The sequence below is a fragment of the Anopheles nili genome, chromosome 3, assembly GCF_943737925.1.
Source record: "Anopheles nili chromosome 3, idAnoNiliSN_F5_01, whole genome shotgun sequence".
Taxonomy (NCBI): Eukaryota; Metazoa; Arthropoda; class Insecta; order Diptera; family Culicidae; genus Anopheles; species Anopheles nili.
In genome coordinates this window covers 56,191,901-56,209,008 of record NC_071292.1, presented here as the reverse complement: position 1 = coordinate 56,209,008, position 17,108 = coordinate 56,191,901, and the positions used below count along the sequence as shown (strand labels likewise).

The window sequence follows — 17,108 nt, the reverse complement described above, 5'->3', positions numbered from 1 at the left end:
TGCTTAAAGAGGTGCCGGAAGGTGGCCTCCCCATCACGATCGATAGGATCGTTAAGGCCGATCACAACGAAAAAAACGTCGAATTTCACTTCCTGGCCACTCCATGGCTACGCTGGATGTCCTTTTGTTTCTATCAACAGATATCGGATGAAAACGAATGCGTTTTAATTTGAATATCATTTCCAATCCGTGCTGCATCGGCTAACCTTGTGCATTGGAAATATTCCCAAAACAAGTCTCGAAAACAAATACGATGAGCTCCGGAGCTGCATCAAACAGCTCGGAGACGGATGATTATTTTTGCCTTATCCATTACGAAACGGAAGCAGCCATTATAGCATTTTCACACCACGCTCGAAGCCGCCTCTATCTACAAGCTCTCGCATGTTCGTTCAACTTTCGAAATGCGAAACAGTCCACTCGAATCGAGCCTCACCACATATAAAATGTTCGTATGGAAATGAGATGCTCCCCAATGTCAACGTGAGTTTGATCGCGCCGCCCTAAACTGGGCCAGTTCCATCGCCCACCGATGCCCCACGTGGACTGTCACGGTGATCTTTTCAAGGTCTACGGGTGGCCCAAGGGAAAGCCAAGGTCACACGATTGGCTGACGATTATGCAATCGTTCGAATAAATTATGCTTCCAGCGTAAATCAGAGATGAGATTTCTGCGCGCTCTGGACTAACGGACACTCGCAAGAAAAACGGCGTCATGTGGTCAGAATTTTCTCTCCACTGGCAAACGTGTTTAAGTTTTGGTTTTATTACACCATGAGCATCGGCAAATGCGCATCGATCGTATGCAAACGTGACCGAAAACTAGTTTCGGTGTGCAAAGCCACCAAAGAGCAACCTATTTCGTTTATCTCACACGCGCCCAACCGCAGCTCGAGCGTGGTGTCATCCTGATGGCGTCAACAATCGGTCATTGGAACGAATCTCTGATCGTGTGTACGCACGCCCCCGGCTAAGCAGGTCCACCGAGGCTGTGGGATTATTTTCGTCGATTTCCATTCGCCCCACGGTTTAAGCCTTCGAAGACGGCGACCTCGCCTATTGCCCACAGCTGCCAATCGTGTGGGACCAGCAGTGTGACTATTAAATCTGCACCCTTGTGACCCACGGCACAGGTCAGTAATTTTCCAAACAATATTCCGACTTATCAGGACCTTCGATCGGTTGTGCCCTTGCAGGTGAGGCGCATCGTTCAACGGCACCGAGCGTCCATCGCAATGCACTCTACCAAAACCCCTTCATTTCACAGCCAACAAACAACGCGGCGAAGGAGTGCTCTCCAGCACCGAACCAACCAATTAGCGAACCTAGCATCTTCGGGATGTTGCAGCTTGCCGCACGTGCTCGTGGACGTGGCTGAGCTGATTCAGGTCAAGTGTCCTTCTGGAACTGTTGCGGTGGTTTGGGGCGAGTCCTCAGTCCTACGGTGGTGGCTGTTGCCCAACGGTGCCCTCTTGAGCAGAATGCGCCTTGTTACGGGAGGCACGTGAGAATTTGGCAAGCCACCATTTTGGGCTCGTAATGCGCCATCCGTACGCCAGAGGGCGATGAGCTTGTTGCATACAAGCACAACATTAGTTGTTCAAGGTCACCGAAATCTCCGCAACGTTGCACTAAAGCCTGTATTATCAACATAACGCCAATGGATGGTCTTTAGAAGGTGAAAAGTCAGCCTCTCCAGAGTACCGGACCACCTTATGCGACTCCTTTGAATGCTGTGTAAACCCTCATTTCACAATCAACTCGTCACCGCTGTGTCTTACAGCTGGCTAAATAAATCATCACCAATTTTTATGGTTCCAAGGAAACAGAACCACACACTTCCGCTCGCTAATGCCGTACTGTAATTGAAATTCGTCCTAGCAGCGCCTAAAGCACCGAGAACCATGTCGATTTGTGACCGGAAAAAACCGCCCATTCGAGCTCATTCGGTACGGGCCGGTTGGAAAAGCCGATCCGATTCGGCAATCGGAGTCCTCTCATCCCCACCCAGCCCAGTCCCCGAAAGATCGATGCTGCCACGGTACTCGAGCGCCGGTACGGTTCGGCTGGGTGGGCTCGGATGAAAGAAGCATAAAAAAACACAACGGCCCGACCGGGGATTGAAGGATCCTCGATCGCGACCGAGCATGGCGATAAGAGGCTGCCGTTGTGTCGTATAAAAAGCTTCAGGGGTATTCAGCTCGGGTCAGTCGATCACAGCAACAGGTGGTGGTGGTGCATCTTTCAGTAACGCAGTAACGCAGTAACGCAGTGCCAGCGGTGCGTTTAGTAGTCAGCGAATATTCGAGTAAACGTTCGTTTCGCTTTTGCTGCGCGGTCAGTGCAAGTGAGCTTCTTCGTAAAAGAAATAACAAAACACCAAAACACACAGAATGAAACTGTTCGAAGCAAGCAGCACACTTCTGTTCGTCCTCATTCTGGGGTTGGTTTGGAGTGAACAGCTGGAAGAAGACAACGACACAAACGATCTAGAAACGGCCGAATCTGCGTTCCATATTGATCCAAAAACCGGTACAGAATCGCCTCTGGTTTGCCCCTGGAGTTGGACGTTTGCCACATGCTAACCTACGTGTGTTTCTCCCGCAGTGATCTTTACCGGACTGGCCGGCATCGGTGCCCTAGTAGTTAAGGGGATCGGTCTAGGAGTCGGTGCTGGAAAGCTTTTCCTGCTAGCGAAACACGCCGGAAACTCACACAACTCGGGCTGGGATAGTTCGTCTTCATCCTACTCGTCGCATCCGTCGTACCCAAGCTACAAATCCTACTCCAGCAGCTACTCATCGTCCTCCTCCAGCGAGTCGAAGCCGTCGTCGTACACCGGCAGCCTGAAGGTGTCTGGTTCGCTGACGCCGGTGAGTTCCCAATCGTCGTCCGACTCGGCCGGTTCATCTACGTCCGCCCCTGCCAAGACGAGCCTTTCGCTCGATGACGTAGACGATCCACTGCCTGAAAACTGAGTTTCGAAATTTCAGATTCACTAGCGAGCGGTAGCGCGGCATACGCGGCATTGTAGGCTCAGGATGCTCCACGAGGCTGTCGTGTTTTGTTTTTTTTTTTTTTTTGGCGAACGTTGTGCAAAATTCACGAGAGGAGACCCAAAACGCCCCCCCAAAAACCAAACTAGACATGTACGATAGCGGGAGATAGGAGAGGTGTTATTATTTCTTTTCATTGGCTTTGTCGCTTATTTCGGGATCACGTGAATATTTATGAGATATCATCGAACGTATTGTGATACTTTTCCATCAAAATATATATATATATATATACATCGGTTTTAGTTATTGTAGCACAGCTTGCAAGAACTTTTTCCATTCCATCCGAACGATGCACTGAGCCTCGGGCCAGAGCGTTTCAATGGCGAAGGCGAAGAGATCACGCACCAAAACCAATGTCAACCATAGCAGAACGAATGCATATTGCCGACAGAGACACTCCATTTCGAGGTGAAGGTCGAGTTCGCACTTCGGAGTGTGTACAGGAAATTAACACTAGAAAATTGCATCAGTGCCTATTTATTAGTAACACTCCCAAATGACCAAGTTACGCCTGGGTGCGTTCGATTTGGGTTTAAACGCTGTAGGGGGGTTAAACTTCGGTGCCGGTTTATTTCCTACCATTAGCTTGTGATCGGCGCACGTGGTGCTTGGTGCAATTTGTGCGTGTGGTTTCCTGGTACCGATTTATGAGTTTTTTGACTCTTCTGATTGATCTTCAAATTGCAATTTCAAAGTATCCACGAAAAAGCGTTCTTCAAAGTGGTATATACATGCGTAATTCATCTAGCAGTTAGTTTGCATGTCCTTGGGAAGAGTTGCTTTAATTTAGCTCATAAATTGTTCCATAACTAGATTTGAGATATTTTCGAATTTAACATGCAATCAATCTTCCTTTGACGTAATGTTTGATGGTCGTTTTTTTTTGTGGCATCAAATATGTTGTGCTTCCTGGAGCGTTTTTTTTGTGAAACAATAACCATAGATCAATTTATCGTCACAATTCATCGTCAATATCCAACGTTTCCGGCATCCGAACAAAAAGCATCGACTCAGTAGTACCACCAGTTGTAGTAATAGTAGGGCCTGGGCCAACGATACCGGGGATAGTATGAGTAGTACACCCCCGGATAGTACAGTGGCCGGTAGTAGCTGTACGTGTACGATTCTGACTGCTGCATATCGCCGGACATCTTCATGCTTTCCCTTTCCGTTATGGGACTAGTCTCACGCAAAATTTTCACTGCCGGCTGTGGAGGAGTGTTATAAATTGCCGGTATCGGAGCTTTGTCCTCGTCGAGTAACGTTTCAATGGGCTGCTCGACGGGCTGTTGAAAGGCGACTCTAATCACGAGGCAAATCAGATAAATCCGAATTAGTTGACGATGCTACAAAAATTTACAACACTTTCAGAATGATATGCCTTGGATACGCGTAATTTGCAACTCACCATTCTTCAAATAAATCCAACGTGCACTAGAAATACCAACCCCAGCAACGTTCAAACTTGTACTGATGGTATCGACATGGTGCTTCAATTTCTAGCGTCGCAATTTGCCATAGGGTACATCCATAATACTGCATTTCGAACCTGCATTTCAGCTTGCATTGATTTCAATAAATAATAATAAAACAATTGACCATTGTGTGCTCCAAACCGAACCGTAGTGGCACATGCTCACCTCAAAAACAATTGATTTGCGTTTGTATCGCGAACGCTTGTAGCGAACTCCTAACGAAAACCCAACGAGTCTTCTAAAACGCCTATTGATATACAACACGTCATACATACTCCAAAACCCTGCTTTAAAAGTGCGATTTATGAAAGCCCAATTTGTTCTTTACTGGTTTCCCCCCTTAAAAATTTTAAAAACATCAAAGTTAGTAGCTCGCTTTCAACAAAAAAAAAGTACAAAAAGTGCATCTAAATATTCCAGAATCATTTCAAAATGATTAATCATGCAGTGATCTAAAACCATATGAATAAGCTTTAGTTTTCAAAAAAAAAATATCACCTATTTATTAAGCATTGTTGTAATTCAGTTTTAACCCCAACAAGCGTATACATTTTATTCATTCAAAGAATTTCATAGATTCTCTGTCCAACAGCGAATATTATGCCCATCAAACGACTGATTAGCATAAATTGGCATGAATGGAACGATCTTCAGTCATCCACTAGTTTAATGTTTATTTAAACATGCTAATTTATGAATGCTACCTATTTTGGATCGCTACTGGAAAAAAGCGGTGCAATTGATCAGCAACAGCATGATGTGGAGTGTACAGCATTCAGTTGTTAGGTTTCAATGCATTGTATGAGGAAATTTTGTTTGTTTTTAAAATACCCATTATCAATATATCAATAAGATGCATACTTCAAATGTGTAGGGTAATTATCATACATTCAAACTGGGCACATAAATCAGAAACAGTGTTTCGAAAATTCATTACCATTCTGCAGTCAGTGCGTGCAGAACATCCAGCAGCCGGACAACAATCTCCCACTCCCTGAGCTCAGAAAATTCGCATCCCCACGCCCTGCAACACACATCTTCACCTTTTTCGCTCCCACAAACTTCGATTTGCGTCACTAAACCAGTTTAACCCGAGCCCTAACGGCGAAATTTCATAAAAATCGACCTAAAAGCCCCAAAAATGTTTATAGCTACCTATCTCACACTCGGATCAAAAGCGATCCTCCCTTCCAAAGGTCCAACCATGGAGACGGCCTGCGTGCGAGTGTACTGACCATGCGAGCATTAATTTTCCTCTTCCGTTCTCGCAAGGCTGGAGGCGCATCAGTTTCGTATGACACGATAAGTCAGTTTCGATGCTTGCAGCGCAAGATGAAAATGCGCAAAGATACTCTAGAAACTTTTAAAATCAGAATGTAGTAAAACGAATGACATCTTTTTTCTTATTTATTATCGGAATCATACGCCTTCGGCAAGCGATCGCCGCCAGAGTGCTCCAAGAGTGCGTTCGTTAACACCGAACTCCCATCCAATGCAACGTCCTCATTCGTGGGGAGACTTGAAAAACAACCAGCTCCATTGACGTCAATCGGCAGTTTCCGGGGATTCCTTGAACTGGATTCGAGAAATCTCTGGAAGATTTGGGAGACCCACAAAAATACCGTAAAAAGACCCCGAAGAAGAGCGCGTAGGAAGAACGGATTCCGAGCTGCGCAGCGACCTGTATAGAGTGTACAATTTTTCATTCCCATGGGCATTTTCTGATGTTGAGCGATTAACTACACAAAAAAGATGCAAAATAACAAGAAGAAAATCTAACGCTCATCAACGAAATTCGGACTTTCTAAAGGCAATGCTGCAGCAGAAGTAAAGCACCTATAACTTTTACCAGCACTGTGAATTGATTAGTAAAAAGAAAGTTTATTTTCATGTTTTTTAGTGCCTTAATTATCACATACAAGCAAAGGCAAAAAACCATCAGACTTGTAAACAAAATGGCGAAAGAAAGCTACTTCGTTCCTGTTTAGCGTATTAGAGAAGTACTGTATCAAACATATAAAGTTTGTCTGTGTGGTTTTTAATATACAGCATTACATATTCCCTGGAGTCTGCCCAGATAAAAGTGTATGTATATACATAATCCAATACCGAGCCTCTGTTTCCCCAAATGTCCATCTGGAAAGCCAAAACATGATGGGAGTGTTAGTAGTCCGGGAGTCTCCAACCCTACCGAGGGTCGCTCCTGGATCGCATAGGGACCTCGGGCCTGGTGTATGTGATACCATTTCTGCTATAGGTATTGAATATATAACTCCTTGTATTGGTAGTCATTTTTCCCGCAACCATAGCGAGAGTAACAAGTGTTCACAAAATTCTGGAAAACTTATTTTCATATCGAGCAACAAATGTCAAAAATCATTTATGTTAACAAACAATCACTGATATATATATATATATATATATATATATATATATATATATATATATATATATATATAAATATATATATATATATACACATATATGTATATATATATATATATATATATATATATATATATATATATATATATATATATATATATATATATATATATATATATATATATATATATATATACATAATTTAGGTAAACTTTTCTTAGTTAAAGAATTGTATAATTTGTTTTCAGAACTATTGTTGTTTTTGTAATGCAGAAAAATGGTAGCTTCAATACAAAATGGTATGAATGTCAGAGTTTTATTACAGTGTTGTGCCCTGAAACATATTAAGCAGTTTAAGTGATTTTAGCTTAGTCAATCCATGTAAGAAGAGTCAAACTGATGTACCAAAGAAATGTTCTCAGTAAAACCGTGATTAGTTGCCATTATGTGTGTTACTTATTGGCTTACGTGTGATTTTATGCTCCAACACAATGTGCTGTATAAAGTAACAAATTCAATTTTAAATTTATAGTTTGAATGAGTAGTGTCCAAAGTGTCGATTTCCTTTATTTTTAGATAATACTGAAAGTTATCTGAGATACTGTAGGCTTGGTTCTAAGTTGTTGCTCCATGTGATGTGATGACGAATATTTCCTTTAATGTTTTGATATGTTTTATGTTTATTTCTTCAAAATGATATCGAAATGTGCATAAATGTACACATGAATCTCAGCATAAATGGTGTGTTTGTGCAGTCAATCGACAATCAGCAAAATATGTGTCACTGATGCGTTTCGTCTACCAGTAGTGTCCGTAGTGCCCGTAGTAGTATCGGGGGTAGTAACCTCCGTAGTGATAGTAGCGTGGATAAAAGCCTGGATAGACGTGGATGATCTTGCGATATCCATATCCAAATGTTTCCGCCTTATCCATGTCATCCTGTGCTTCGAATGTCGTTTCTGCAACCGTTGCATCTTCATTTTCCGCCTGCAGCTCCGGTGCAGCTGCAACTGTGTCTCTTCTCGTGACTCCGTCATGCGCTGGTGCGTCTTCAATTGTTGCGGGTAAAGCACTAACTACGGCAAGGACCGCAAGCAGGCAGAGTAGCTGCAAGGAGTAAAATTAAAAAAAGGCGAAGAATCAAACGTTTGTTTTTACGTTGTGTATGTTTAGCTTCCTTACCTTGAACATTTTAACTGGCACTCAAATATTCTGTTGAATTTAAGCTCTAATTAAGCGCACCCTCCGAAGGGAACTGTTCAAAAGATTTTAATTAAATGATGCTGGTTTCCCTGCATAGCGTTCGCTTATATACTTGGAAGATGAGCTTGGCCCGATGCGTCAAATCTTGCTTGACGTCACTAGATCCAGATTTGATTCTTATAGCCAATGAAGCAAAAGACCATAGCCACAGAAACTAGCAACTTTTCAATTTCCGTTTCCAATCCATCGTGTTGGCCCCCCTCGTACCTAACGATAATTGTTGTGTCTATCTGTGTAAGATCCCCGAGGTGGGATAATTTGCGTCAAGCGATCCGCGCCTTGAACATCTCAGATGCTGCTGCCAAAAAGAGATAATTTGTATGATATCATCAGCCAGGATTGCGATTTAAGACAGCACGTGGGAGTGTTTGATAAAATGTCTTGATGCAGTTCCTGATTGAAGGAATTAAATCAGCAGCACATAAAAAAAGATCGCAAAAGCTTTCCTACTGCAATTTTATTGTGCCCATTGCAATCGGGCATCGTGAATCTGACGGACGTTTTACAATATAAGTTTGTGTACAAGTGTTTCACATTTGTTGAATTCGAAAAAAATGGTGCCAGATGAAACAAATATATTGTACAAAGGATTAAAAAAATGTGCATTTTTTTTATTGAAGGACTTTCAAAGAAAGACGATTGATGTTTCCATGCTAAGCACTCATGAATCCATCTTCCATAGGACAGCTTACTAAATGGCAAGTACGTGAGCCATATTCAATTGCAAACCTATAAATATCATCATATGTAAGTATTAATAAATCGAAATAATGTTAACTCATTTATACCATTCAAATTTCTTCCAATTACCAAAACTACCTAAAACCAAGTGAATTGCCATAGATTCAGAAACAATATAAAACAAATTGTGCATTTTTCAAATAATAATTTATTTAAATGCTTCAAATGCTCGCCTCAAGGTCTGCTACCAATAGTAACCGTAGTGATAACGTGGATAGTATCCATGGTAGTAGCTCGGATAGTAGTATCTGGGATAGGCGTAGTAATGATGGTACCCAAAGCCAAACGTCTCCGCCTTGTCCATATCGTCTTCGGCGGCTACTGCAGCACCGGGTTCCTGGTCGTTGGCAGGCCCGTTCGACAAAGGACCCTGGGCTTCACGTTTTACAATTCGCCCCATGGGAACTGGCCCAGGAGCTTGCCATTCCGGTGCATGGGGCATTCCAGCGACCACTGCTACGACAACAAACAGGCACAGGATCTGAAAACAGACAGAATTTGGCTATGGTTACATGAGATGGCTTCGCCATATTTACATATATACTTGAAAAGTACCCTGAACATTTTTGTTACTGACTGGCTACGAAGTTTTCCGAAACTCAAAATGGCTTGATGCTCGATGCACTTGCTAAAGCTCGACTGATGATGCACTGTGTGGCGTGCTGTTGCTTTTATACCCTCCAGGCCAAATTCACATTCGCATTCTCTGGATATTACATTGACGTCACGGGATAATTAAGAGAAAAGTAGCGTACATACATGTAGCTAACACATGTATATCTTATACATTCTCCTTAGGTATACACTTGGCACATGCAGGCCAAAGTATGTGAAAAGGAATTTTTATTTCAATCATAACTTGGAACACATAAATGTTACAGCATCCCGTATTTAGGCGCTGAGAGAGAATCGTCTCTTATGCTTATTCTAACTACGTGTACTGGAAACTAAATGTTCTTGAAAAAAGCTTTTCAAGAGCTTTATGCTGAAGCATGTCTTCTTGTTTTATATACTGTACAACGTGATTAGGTTGTTCAACATAAAGCATGCGATTAAAAAAAGTCAAAGTCAATACTTTAGACTTAATTTAATTGACTTTTCACAAATTTAAGTTAACCTAGAATGAAAGGAAGATGTAGCATCCATAGTAATGGTTTGTTCATTTAAATATATTTCTATCTGCATTTTGTTTCAAGTTTTGGATGAAGCTTCAAATACCAGGTTCCAGACTGGTATTGCAAAAGTATTAGACAGTGTTTATCACATGGGTGAGAAAAAAATATAAAACAATTAAAAAAACATTTCGCAACCTAGTAAAACACTGATTGAATGCTAAATTGTGCAACAAAAAACGTTATTCATGAATAACCGGATTAAAATCGTTGGTTAAATTTGGAAATCGTCGTGAGAATCAATTAAGAAGATACCAAACTTTTATTCATCGTTTAAGACAATCAATTTTACAGTTTTTTGCTATCTACCCTCAGGCAAAAGAACTGGTTTAATTCTTCAAGAGGCCAACCATATATCAGTTTAAGCAGCTTTACTAATCTAGAATTGATTTTAATGTTCTTTTATCCACTATTATGTATCCACTAGTGTTTTAATCGAGAACAGATGGAGAGAAGCATTACGTTTAAGTGAAATTATCCTTCAATAAACATCTTATTTCTAATTCATTTCAAATAGCCAATAACTTACTATAAATTTTTTTTGGGTTTAAATACTCAAGTATGTTTATTCAGCGTCTTTTTAGTAATAATATCCATGGTGGTAGTTGTGATAGTAGCCCGGATAGCCGCCATAGCCGTAGTATCCAGGATAGAATCCGTGATGATAGCCTGGATACACGTGGATCACTTTACGATAACCAAATCCGAATGTTTCTGCCTTGTCCATGTCGTCTTGGGCTTCGACTGCATCCACAGCTTCACTGGGCTCTGCAGGCTCGATCACTTCTCGTTTCACGATTCTGGGCTGATGGACGGATGCTCTCGGTTGGCTGATACCGGCAGAGACCACGGCCACGATGGCGAGCAAACACAATACCTACAGGGAGAGATAAGACGAGTTTAGGATTCTGCACAGAAAATAGAGAAAAATCAGCTTAGACATACCTTGAACATTTTTATTATTGATTTGGCTGCTTTCTAGAAGAAGGAAACTCTTGATTCGCGCAGAGATTGCTTCGTAAACTGATGAAGATACTTGTCCGAAGTCGCCTTTTATAACACGACTACGTGTTGATCCCGAGGGACCAGTCCTCTCACCGTAAATTCCAATGACGTCACTAGCGCACGGTATCGATAAGCATAGATTTTTGGAGAAATTGGATGGCGTGGATTCATTTCTCCGCCGAACCGTTTCAGCCAGTTTTTTTAATCTAGTCGTAATAATTAGCACATTAATACCCATGTCAATCTTTCGTCCCAAAAGGTTTGTTTTTCCCAATTCTCAGAAATGGAAATTCCCATGCGATGAGTTCGCATAGCATTTGGTGCTAATGCCAGACAAATTTGCTTAGTATATTTACACCAATATAGCATAACATCAAGCTGAGTAAAAATATCTCGATTAAAATATTTCGAATTGTGCATGGAAAATCCTCTTGAATGTGGCTCCAAAAATAAATGTTAAATTATAGTAAACGTAAAATCTTATTTTTATATCTTTTGCTGATATTTTGTACTATGGAAATATTTTGTCATCTCCTAATAAGTGGAATGGAACAGTTTTTATTTTAATTTTTCAATATATTTGAATAGGGGAATATTTTATGAACGGAGTTTCATAAACAAATAATCGATCTCGTGTAAAAATGTCGAAATATTGTTCTTTTTATCAATATTTTTTTAAATTTACCACGTTATTATTAACAAGTAACTTATTTAAATTCTAAAGGATTAAAAAAAATTTCCTTATCTGCAAAAAATTATTGGAGATATAAAAAAAATTGAAGTAAAATAACTTTTTCATTATCTATTTTTTTCTCAAAGCAACCATAATTTTCAACCCATAGAGCTTTTTTGGCACATGGATTAGTTCAATATGTTTTGCATTAAGAACTGTTATACGTGAGCACATTTCATAAATATAGTATTAGATTTAAACGCCAGAACAACCATCGAATGACCATCACATCATGGCTCCGTAAATTTATCGAAATGAACGAACCACATGGTAGACATTCTCCCCGAAAGTAATCTTTAACAATGATATCCACCGTATATTTAAGTAAACGCTACCATATTTTTGTTTATAATAATTGAAAAGACAAATTGTTTAGGAAGCATAATTTTTTATTCGCTGCATTTTATACACAAAGCTTTCCCTTTACCAATAGTGTCCGTAATGGTGGTAGCCGTGGAAGTACCGGGGATAGTGGTGGTATCCTGGATAGTACGAGTACGGCACCCCTACGTGAATAACTTTATGGTAACCGAAGCCGAATGTCTCAGCCTTGTCCATGTCGTCCTGGGCCTCCAGAGGACTCTCCTGAGCTGGAACGTCTTCCTCTACAACCGTGTTTACCGCTTCCGGTGCAGCCACAGCTCTTTTCACCAACTGCCTCATCGGAACCAGTGGAAGCTGCATCGGTACTGGCCCGGAACGGACGGATGGTTCGTTGGGCATCGCGGCCACAACTGCGATGAAAGCAACCATGCACACAAGCTGAGGAACAGATTGGAGTGTCCATTATAATTTACCTACCATTGAATAGGTAGTTCTATTCTTGTAAACTTACCTTCATCATTTTCATTCGATTGGGGAACACCGTAGTGTTATGAAAACCTTTCGGAATCGAAAACTCGTTTTTGACTGATGCTGTTCCGATCACAAGCACTTCCTTTTATACAAGCCCTTTAGGTCTAATTCGCGAGCTAGAACCTAACTAATGTTCGAGCTCATGACGTCATGGAAAAATTGTAGGCTATGTGACTATGAAAATTCAAACCGGTTCGCTATTAACGGTTTAAGGTTTTGACGACGCACGAAATTTAGGCATCGTATCCCTGGCTCCTTTCCATTTGCGTCAAGCGTAGTTGAACGATATAAAATTTATAAAAAAATAAACTAATAAAATCACGTCACACGTATTTTTATTGAATTTTCATGACACCGTGAAGAAATTTTTCCAGGGTTCAGCGTGTTACCAGCGTTGATGTCTCTTGTACGAACAAGACCACTTAAAGACGTCAAACCCATTTCATATTTGTTTGTTTCTTTTATGTGTATAGTATTGCAACCAATGAACTAGTTTTATCTTTTATCACGTTTTATTATTCAGAATGATATAAATAATATGATTTGATCAAATGCGGCCAGTTAAGAAAACCAATGCGAGCTAAATTACCAATAATAGCCATAGTGATAACGTGGATAGTATCCATGGTAGTAGCTCGGATAGTAGTATCTGGGATAGGCGTAGTAATGATGGTACCCAAAGCCAAACGTCTCCGCCTTGTCCATATCGTCTTCGGCGGCTACTGCAGCACCGGGTTCCTGGTCGTTGGCAGGCCCGTTCGACAAAGGACCCTGGGCTTCCCGTTTTACGATTCGTCCCATGGGAACTGGCCCAGGACCTTGCCATTCGGGAGCATGGGGCATTCCAGCGACTACCGCTACGACTACAAATAGGCACAATATCTGAAAATAAACAAAACATAGATTCAGTTACGAGAGATGGTTTCTCAGCCCCTAATAGACACTCGAAAAGTACCTTGAACATTTTTGTTATGGACTTGTTGAAAAGTTTTGCGGAGCTCAAGATGGTTTGCTGGTTGATGCTCGATGCACTTGCTAAAGCTTGACTGATGTTGCACTGTGTGGCGTGTCGTTGCTTTTATACCGTCCAAATTCGCGAATTTCCTGTTCACAAAAAGTACCGTTTTCAATTCTGTTTGACGTCACGGACGTGACCATATAAAGCGAAAGTGGACGTATATAAGAGAAATTGCTTTGGGTTTACAATTTCCTTAATTATGCTCGCTCGCATCCATAGTGCAAGGTACATAAATTATTTTCCGATTATTTTACGTGGACAGCACAGATTTTATATTCTAGTAACATTTACACGGTCCTCATATAGGCTATTTATGGATTGCCGTTAATGTTATATTTATAGAAATATTACCAAAGATAGCATTAACAAAACCATTGGTTTATGATGGATTGCTTTATCTATAATATTTAATAATATCTATACATTCTTTTTATACTATCTGTACTTTTATATTTCTTTATATTTACTTTATATCAATCATTATATTTTCAAAAAACATTACAATATGATTTAGTTATGGCAGCATTACCACATTACCACGCCTTTTGATTTTATGTTTTTTTATACACCTTTACCTCATATAATCAAATATCATTGAAACACTCATTGAAAAAAACTGGGCATTCTTATGAAAACGTCATTTAATTATCATAAATCGAAGAAAATATAAATTTAACAAACAAGTAAATAGATACGAGTAGGAATCATACTTTATTATTTTCAAAATTCATACAGATGTTATCATTCATGAGAAATATTGGAGAGGGTTATTTTGGTAAATATGATGACTTTAACATTTTTTGTGCGTGGTATATTCCCTCTATGAATCTTCTTCGAGACCATTTTGAAGGTGGTATTTATTCCAAATTGAGATATAAGCCTGCAAAAGAGATGCTAAACAAGCCTGTAAAAGAGGTGAAAGAGTGTAGAAGGCTTCGTGAAAGAATTGTTAATAATCGATTCTATTTTAAAGCCTGAATATAATACTAAATAAAGCTTAGATACCGTCCATACTCTCTATCGCAATACAAAAAAAAGTGAACAAAATAAAGCTTAGATAAAATTAAATAAAATAATGGAAATTAAATAAAATAATGCAAAGTAAATTTAAACATAAAAACTATTTCCTATGCTTAAGCTATTATTCAAAGTTCAAGAATATATCGTCGAAGCTGTCATCAAATATTACACTCAAGAAGCCTCCTGCAGGTGTTATTTTTTAAGAAATTTTATTCCAAAATGCTTCAGTAATAATATCCATGATGGTAGTTGTGATAGTAGCCTGGATAGCCGCCATATCCGTAGTATCCAGGATAGAATCCGTGATGATAGCCTGGGTATACGTGGATCACCTTACGATATCCAAATCCGAATGTTTCTGCCTTGTCCATGTCGTCTTGGGCTTCGACTGCATTCACAGCTTCACTGGGCTCTGCAGGCTCGATCACTTCTCGTTTCACGATTCTGGGCTGATGGACGGATGCTCTCGGTTGGCTGATACCGGCAGAGACCACGGCCACGATGGCGAGCAAACACAGTACCTATAGGGAAAGATAAGACGTGTTCAGGATTCTGCACAGAAAATAGAAAAAAAATCAGCTTAGACATACCTTGAACATTTTTATTATTGATTTGGCTGCTTTCTAGAAGAAGGAAAGTCTTGATACGCGCAGACAGTGCTTGGTGAACTGATGAAAATACACGAAGCCGCCTTTTATATATCTGACTGTTGTTGGCTTTCTCACCAAGCTCCCCAAGTTCCAATTCCTCATGAACAGGCCGATTAGGGGAATACTCATTTTAATGACGTCACAAAATGCCTTTGAGTTAGGGATGATTTGCTAAAGAAACCGGCCGGAAAGAAACCATTTCTTTTGGGATAGCCCATCAATTCAATATAATCCCACTATAGAGACAATCAAAATAGGTGATCCAAATCTATTTGCGTCAAAGAACAGATTATTGTGGGAAAACCATTCTACACATTTATCAAGAATTTACATCAAGACAATAAGTTAGTCATCACTAAAACATGCATTTCAAATTTTGACTAAATAAAAAACGCGAACCGAAAATCGTTTTACAGTATCTAATAAAAGTAACAAATTGTTTTTAGTCACTGAATGATGAATCTTCCTCATTTTTCGGCGTTAAAAATAGCATTACTTTATTAGCTGTGATTGTTATTCAACAAAAGTCGCTAATTTAACACATTTGATATTCTCAAGCTTACTTTATATATTTCTTACTAAATAAATCTTATTTCTTAAATGATAAAATTAATTATGAATTATCATAATTATATAACCATAAAAATACAAAATAAATATAGCTCCCATCTGTTAAAACTACCTTTCATTAAATTCATAGTGTAAAAACTGCAATGCACAGCTCTTTTTATTTTTCCTCTTAATATTCATTTAGACTAGTAAGTGCACATGGTGTAGAATTATTAATTTTTACGAAAATATTATTTCAAATCGTCGTACATATATATATATGAAAATATCATTTCAAATCATCATCATAAGCCGTACTAAAATGCTAATACAAAAACGATTTTCATACTCATGTATTTCGCAAAGAGAAAAAGGAATCCATAAAATATTGATCACGTAGAGATAAAATCTCGAAGAATGTCATTATGCACCATATGAGCCTTAGCATGGTCACCCCTTACTTCTACGATCCAGAAATGCATAAGCATGAATCTTGGACCGATGGAAAAGGACCAAATAAAAAGAAGAATATGAAAAACACTTTGAAAAATAATATAAAATTTAATAAGTTTTAATTATTTTCACATTCATTTTTGAACAGATATAAAAATAAATATTGGAACATTGAAATTTTTTAATTCAATTTTTTAATTTATTTTCATTATTCATTCGATTTTGTTATGTATAATTTCTCTCGATATTACTTGCACACGTTTACCAGTAGTGTCCGTAATGGTGGTAGCCTTGGAAGTACCGGGGATAATGGTGGTATCCTGGATAGTACGAGTACGGCACCCCTACGTGAATAACTTTATGGTAACCGAAGCCGAATGTCTCAGCCTTGTCCATGTCGTCCTGGGCCTCCAGAGCACTCTCCTGAGCTGGAACGTCTCCCTCTACAACCGTGTTTACCGCTTCCGGTGCAGGCGCAGCTCTTTTGACCAACTGCCTCATCGGAACTAGCGGAAGATGCATCGGTACTGGCCCGGAACGGACGGAAGGTTCGTTGGGCATCGCGACCACAACTGCGATGAAAGCAACCATGCACACAAGCTGAGGAACAGATTGGAGTATCCATTATAATTTACCTACCATTGAATAGGTAGTTCTATTCTTGTAAACTTACCTTCATCATTTTCATTCGATTGGGATACACCGTAGTGCTATGAAAACCTTTCGGAAT

At 39.8% G+C, this 17,108-nt stretch overlaps 6 protein-coding genes across 6 annotated transcripts; 1 reads left to right on the top strand and 5 right to left on the bottom strand.

Moving 5' to 3' along the window:
• Nucleotides 1-2,393: 2,393 nt before the first annotated feature.
• On the top strand, nt 2,394-2,978 carry LOC128727013 (uncharacterized). The gene is made up of 2 exons (XM_053820869.1): nt 2,394-2,532; nt 2,608-2,978. The coding sequence occupies exons 1-2, from the start codon at nt 2,394-2,396 to the stop codon at nt 2,976-2,978; spliced, it is 510 nt and encodes a 169-aa protein (XP_053676844.1).
• Nucleotides 2,979-4,069: 1,091 nt separating this feature from the next.
• Nucleotides 4,070-4,545, bottom strand: LOC128724657 (uncharacterized). The gene is made up of 2 exons (XM_053818380.1): nt 4,525-4,545; nt 4,070-4,405 (listed from the first exon to the last, which is right to left on the bottom strand). Exons 1-2 carry the CDS (start codon nt 4,543-4,545, stop codon nt 4,070-4,072), a joined length of 357 nt encoding a protein of 118 aa, XP_053674355.1.
• A 3,172-nt stretch (nt 4,546-7,717) lies between these two features.
• On the bottom strand, nt 7,718-8,110 carry LOC128726839 (uncharacterized). Its single transcript, XM_053820673.1, has 2 exons — nt 8,102-8,110; nt 7,718-8,026 (listed from the first exon to the last, which is right to left on the bottom strand). The coding sequence occupies exons 1-2, from the start codon at nt 8,108-8,110 to the stop codon at nt 7,718-7,720; spliced, it is 318 nt and encodes a 105-aa protein (XP_053676648.1).
• Nucleotides 8,111-9,107: 997 nt separating this feature from the next.
• Nucleotides 9,108-9,487, bottom strand: LOC128724656 (uncharacterized). The gene is made up of 2 exons (XM_053818379.1): nt 9,479-9,487; nt 9,108-9,404 (listed from the first exon to the last, which is right to left on the bottom strand). Exons 1-2 carry the CDS (start codon nt 9,485-9,487, stop codon nt 9,108-9,110), a joined length of 306 nt encoding a protein of 101 aa, XP_053674354.1.
• A 1,188-nt stretch (nt 9,488-10,675) lies between these two features.
• On the bottom strand, nt 10,676-11,049 carry LOC128726302 (uncharacterized). The gene is made up of 2 exons (XM_053820105.1): nt 11,041-11,049; nt 10,676-10,972 (listed from the first exon to the last, which is right to left on the bottom strand). Exons 1-2 carry the CDS (start codon nt 11,047-11,049, stop codon nt 10,676-10,678), a joined length of 306 nt encoding a protein of 101 aa, XP_053676080.1.
• Nucleotides 11,050-14,950: 3,901 nt separating this feature from the next.
• LOC128726602 (uncharacterized) lies at nt 14,951-15,325 on the bottom strand. The gene is made up of 2 exons (XM_053820416.1): nt 15,317-15,325; nt 14,951-15,247 (listed from the first exon to the last, which is right to left on the bottom strand). Exons 1-2 carry the CDS (start codon nt 15,323-15,325, stop codon nt 14,951-14,953), a joined length of 306 nt encoding a protein of 101 aa, XP_053676391.1.
• Nucleotides 15,326-17,108: the final 1,783 nt, after the last annotated feature.

Bases quoted from the DNA above. Each gene is read 5' to 3' on its own strand.
- LOC128727013 (XM_053820869.1), top strand. From the start codon at position 2,394: ATGAAACTGTTCGAAGCAAGCAGCACACTTCTGTTCGTCCTCATTCTG. The intron at 2,533-2,607 runs GTACAGAATCGC...TTTCTCCCGCAG, and splicing joins CCATATTGATCCAAAAACCG to TGATCTTTACCGGACTGGCC.
- LOC128724657 (XM_053818380.1), bottom strand. From the start codon at position 4,545: ATGTCGATACCATCAGTACAA. The intron at 4,406-4,524 runs GTTTGAACGTTG...AAATTTTTGTAG, and splicing joins TGTCGATACCATCAGTACAA to CATCGTCAACTAATTCGGAT.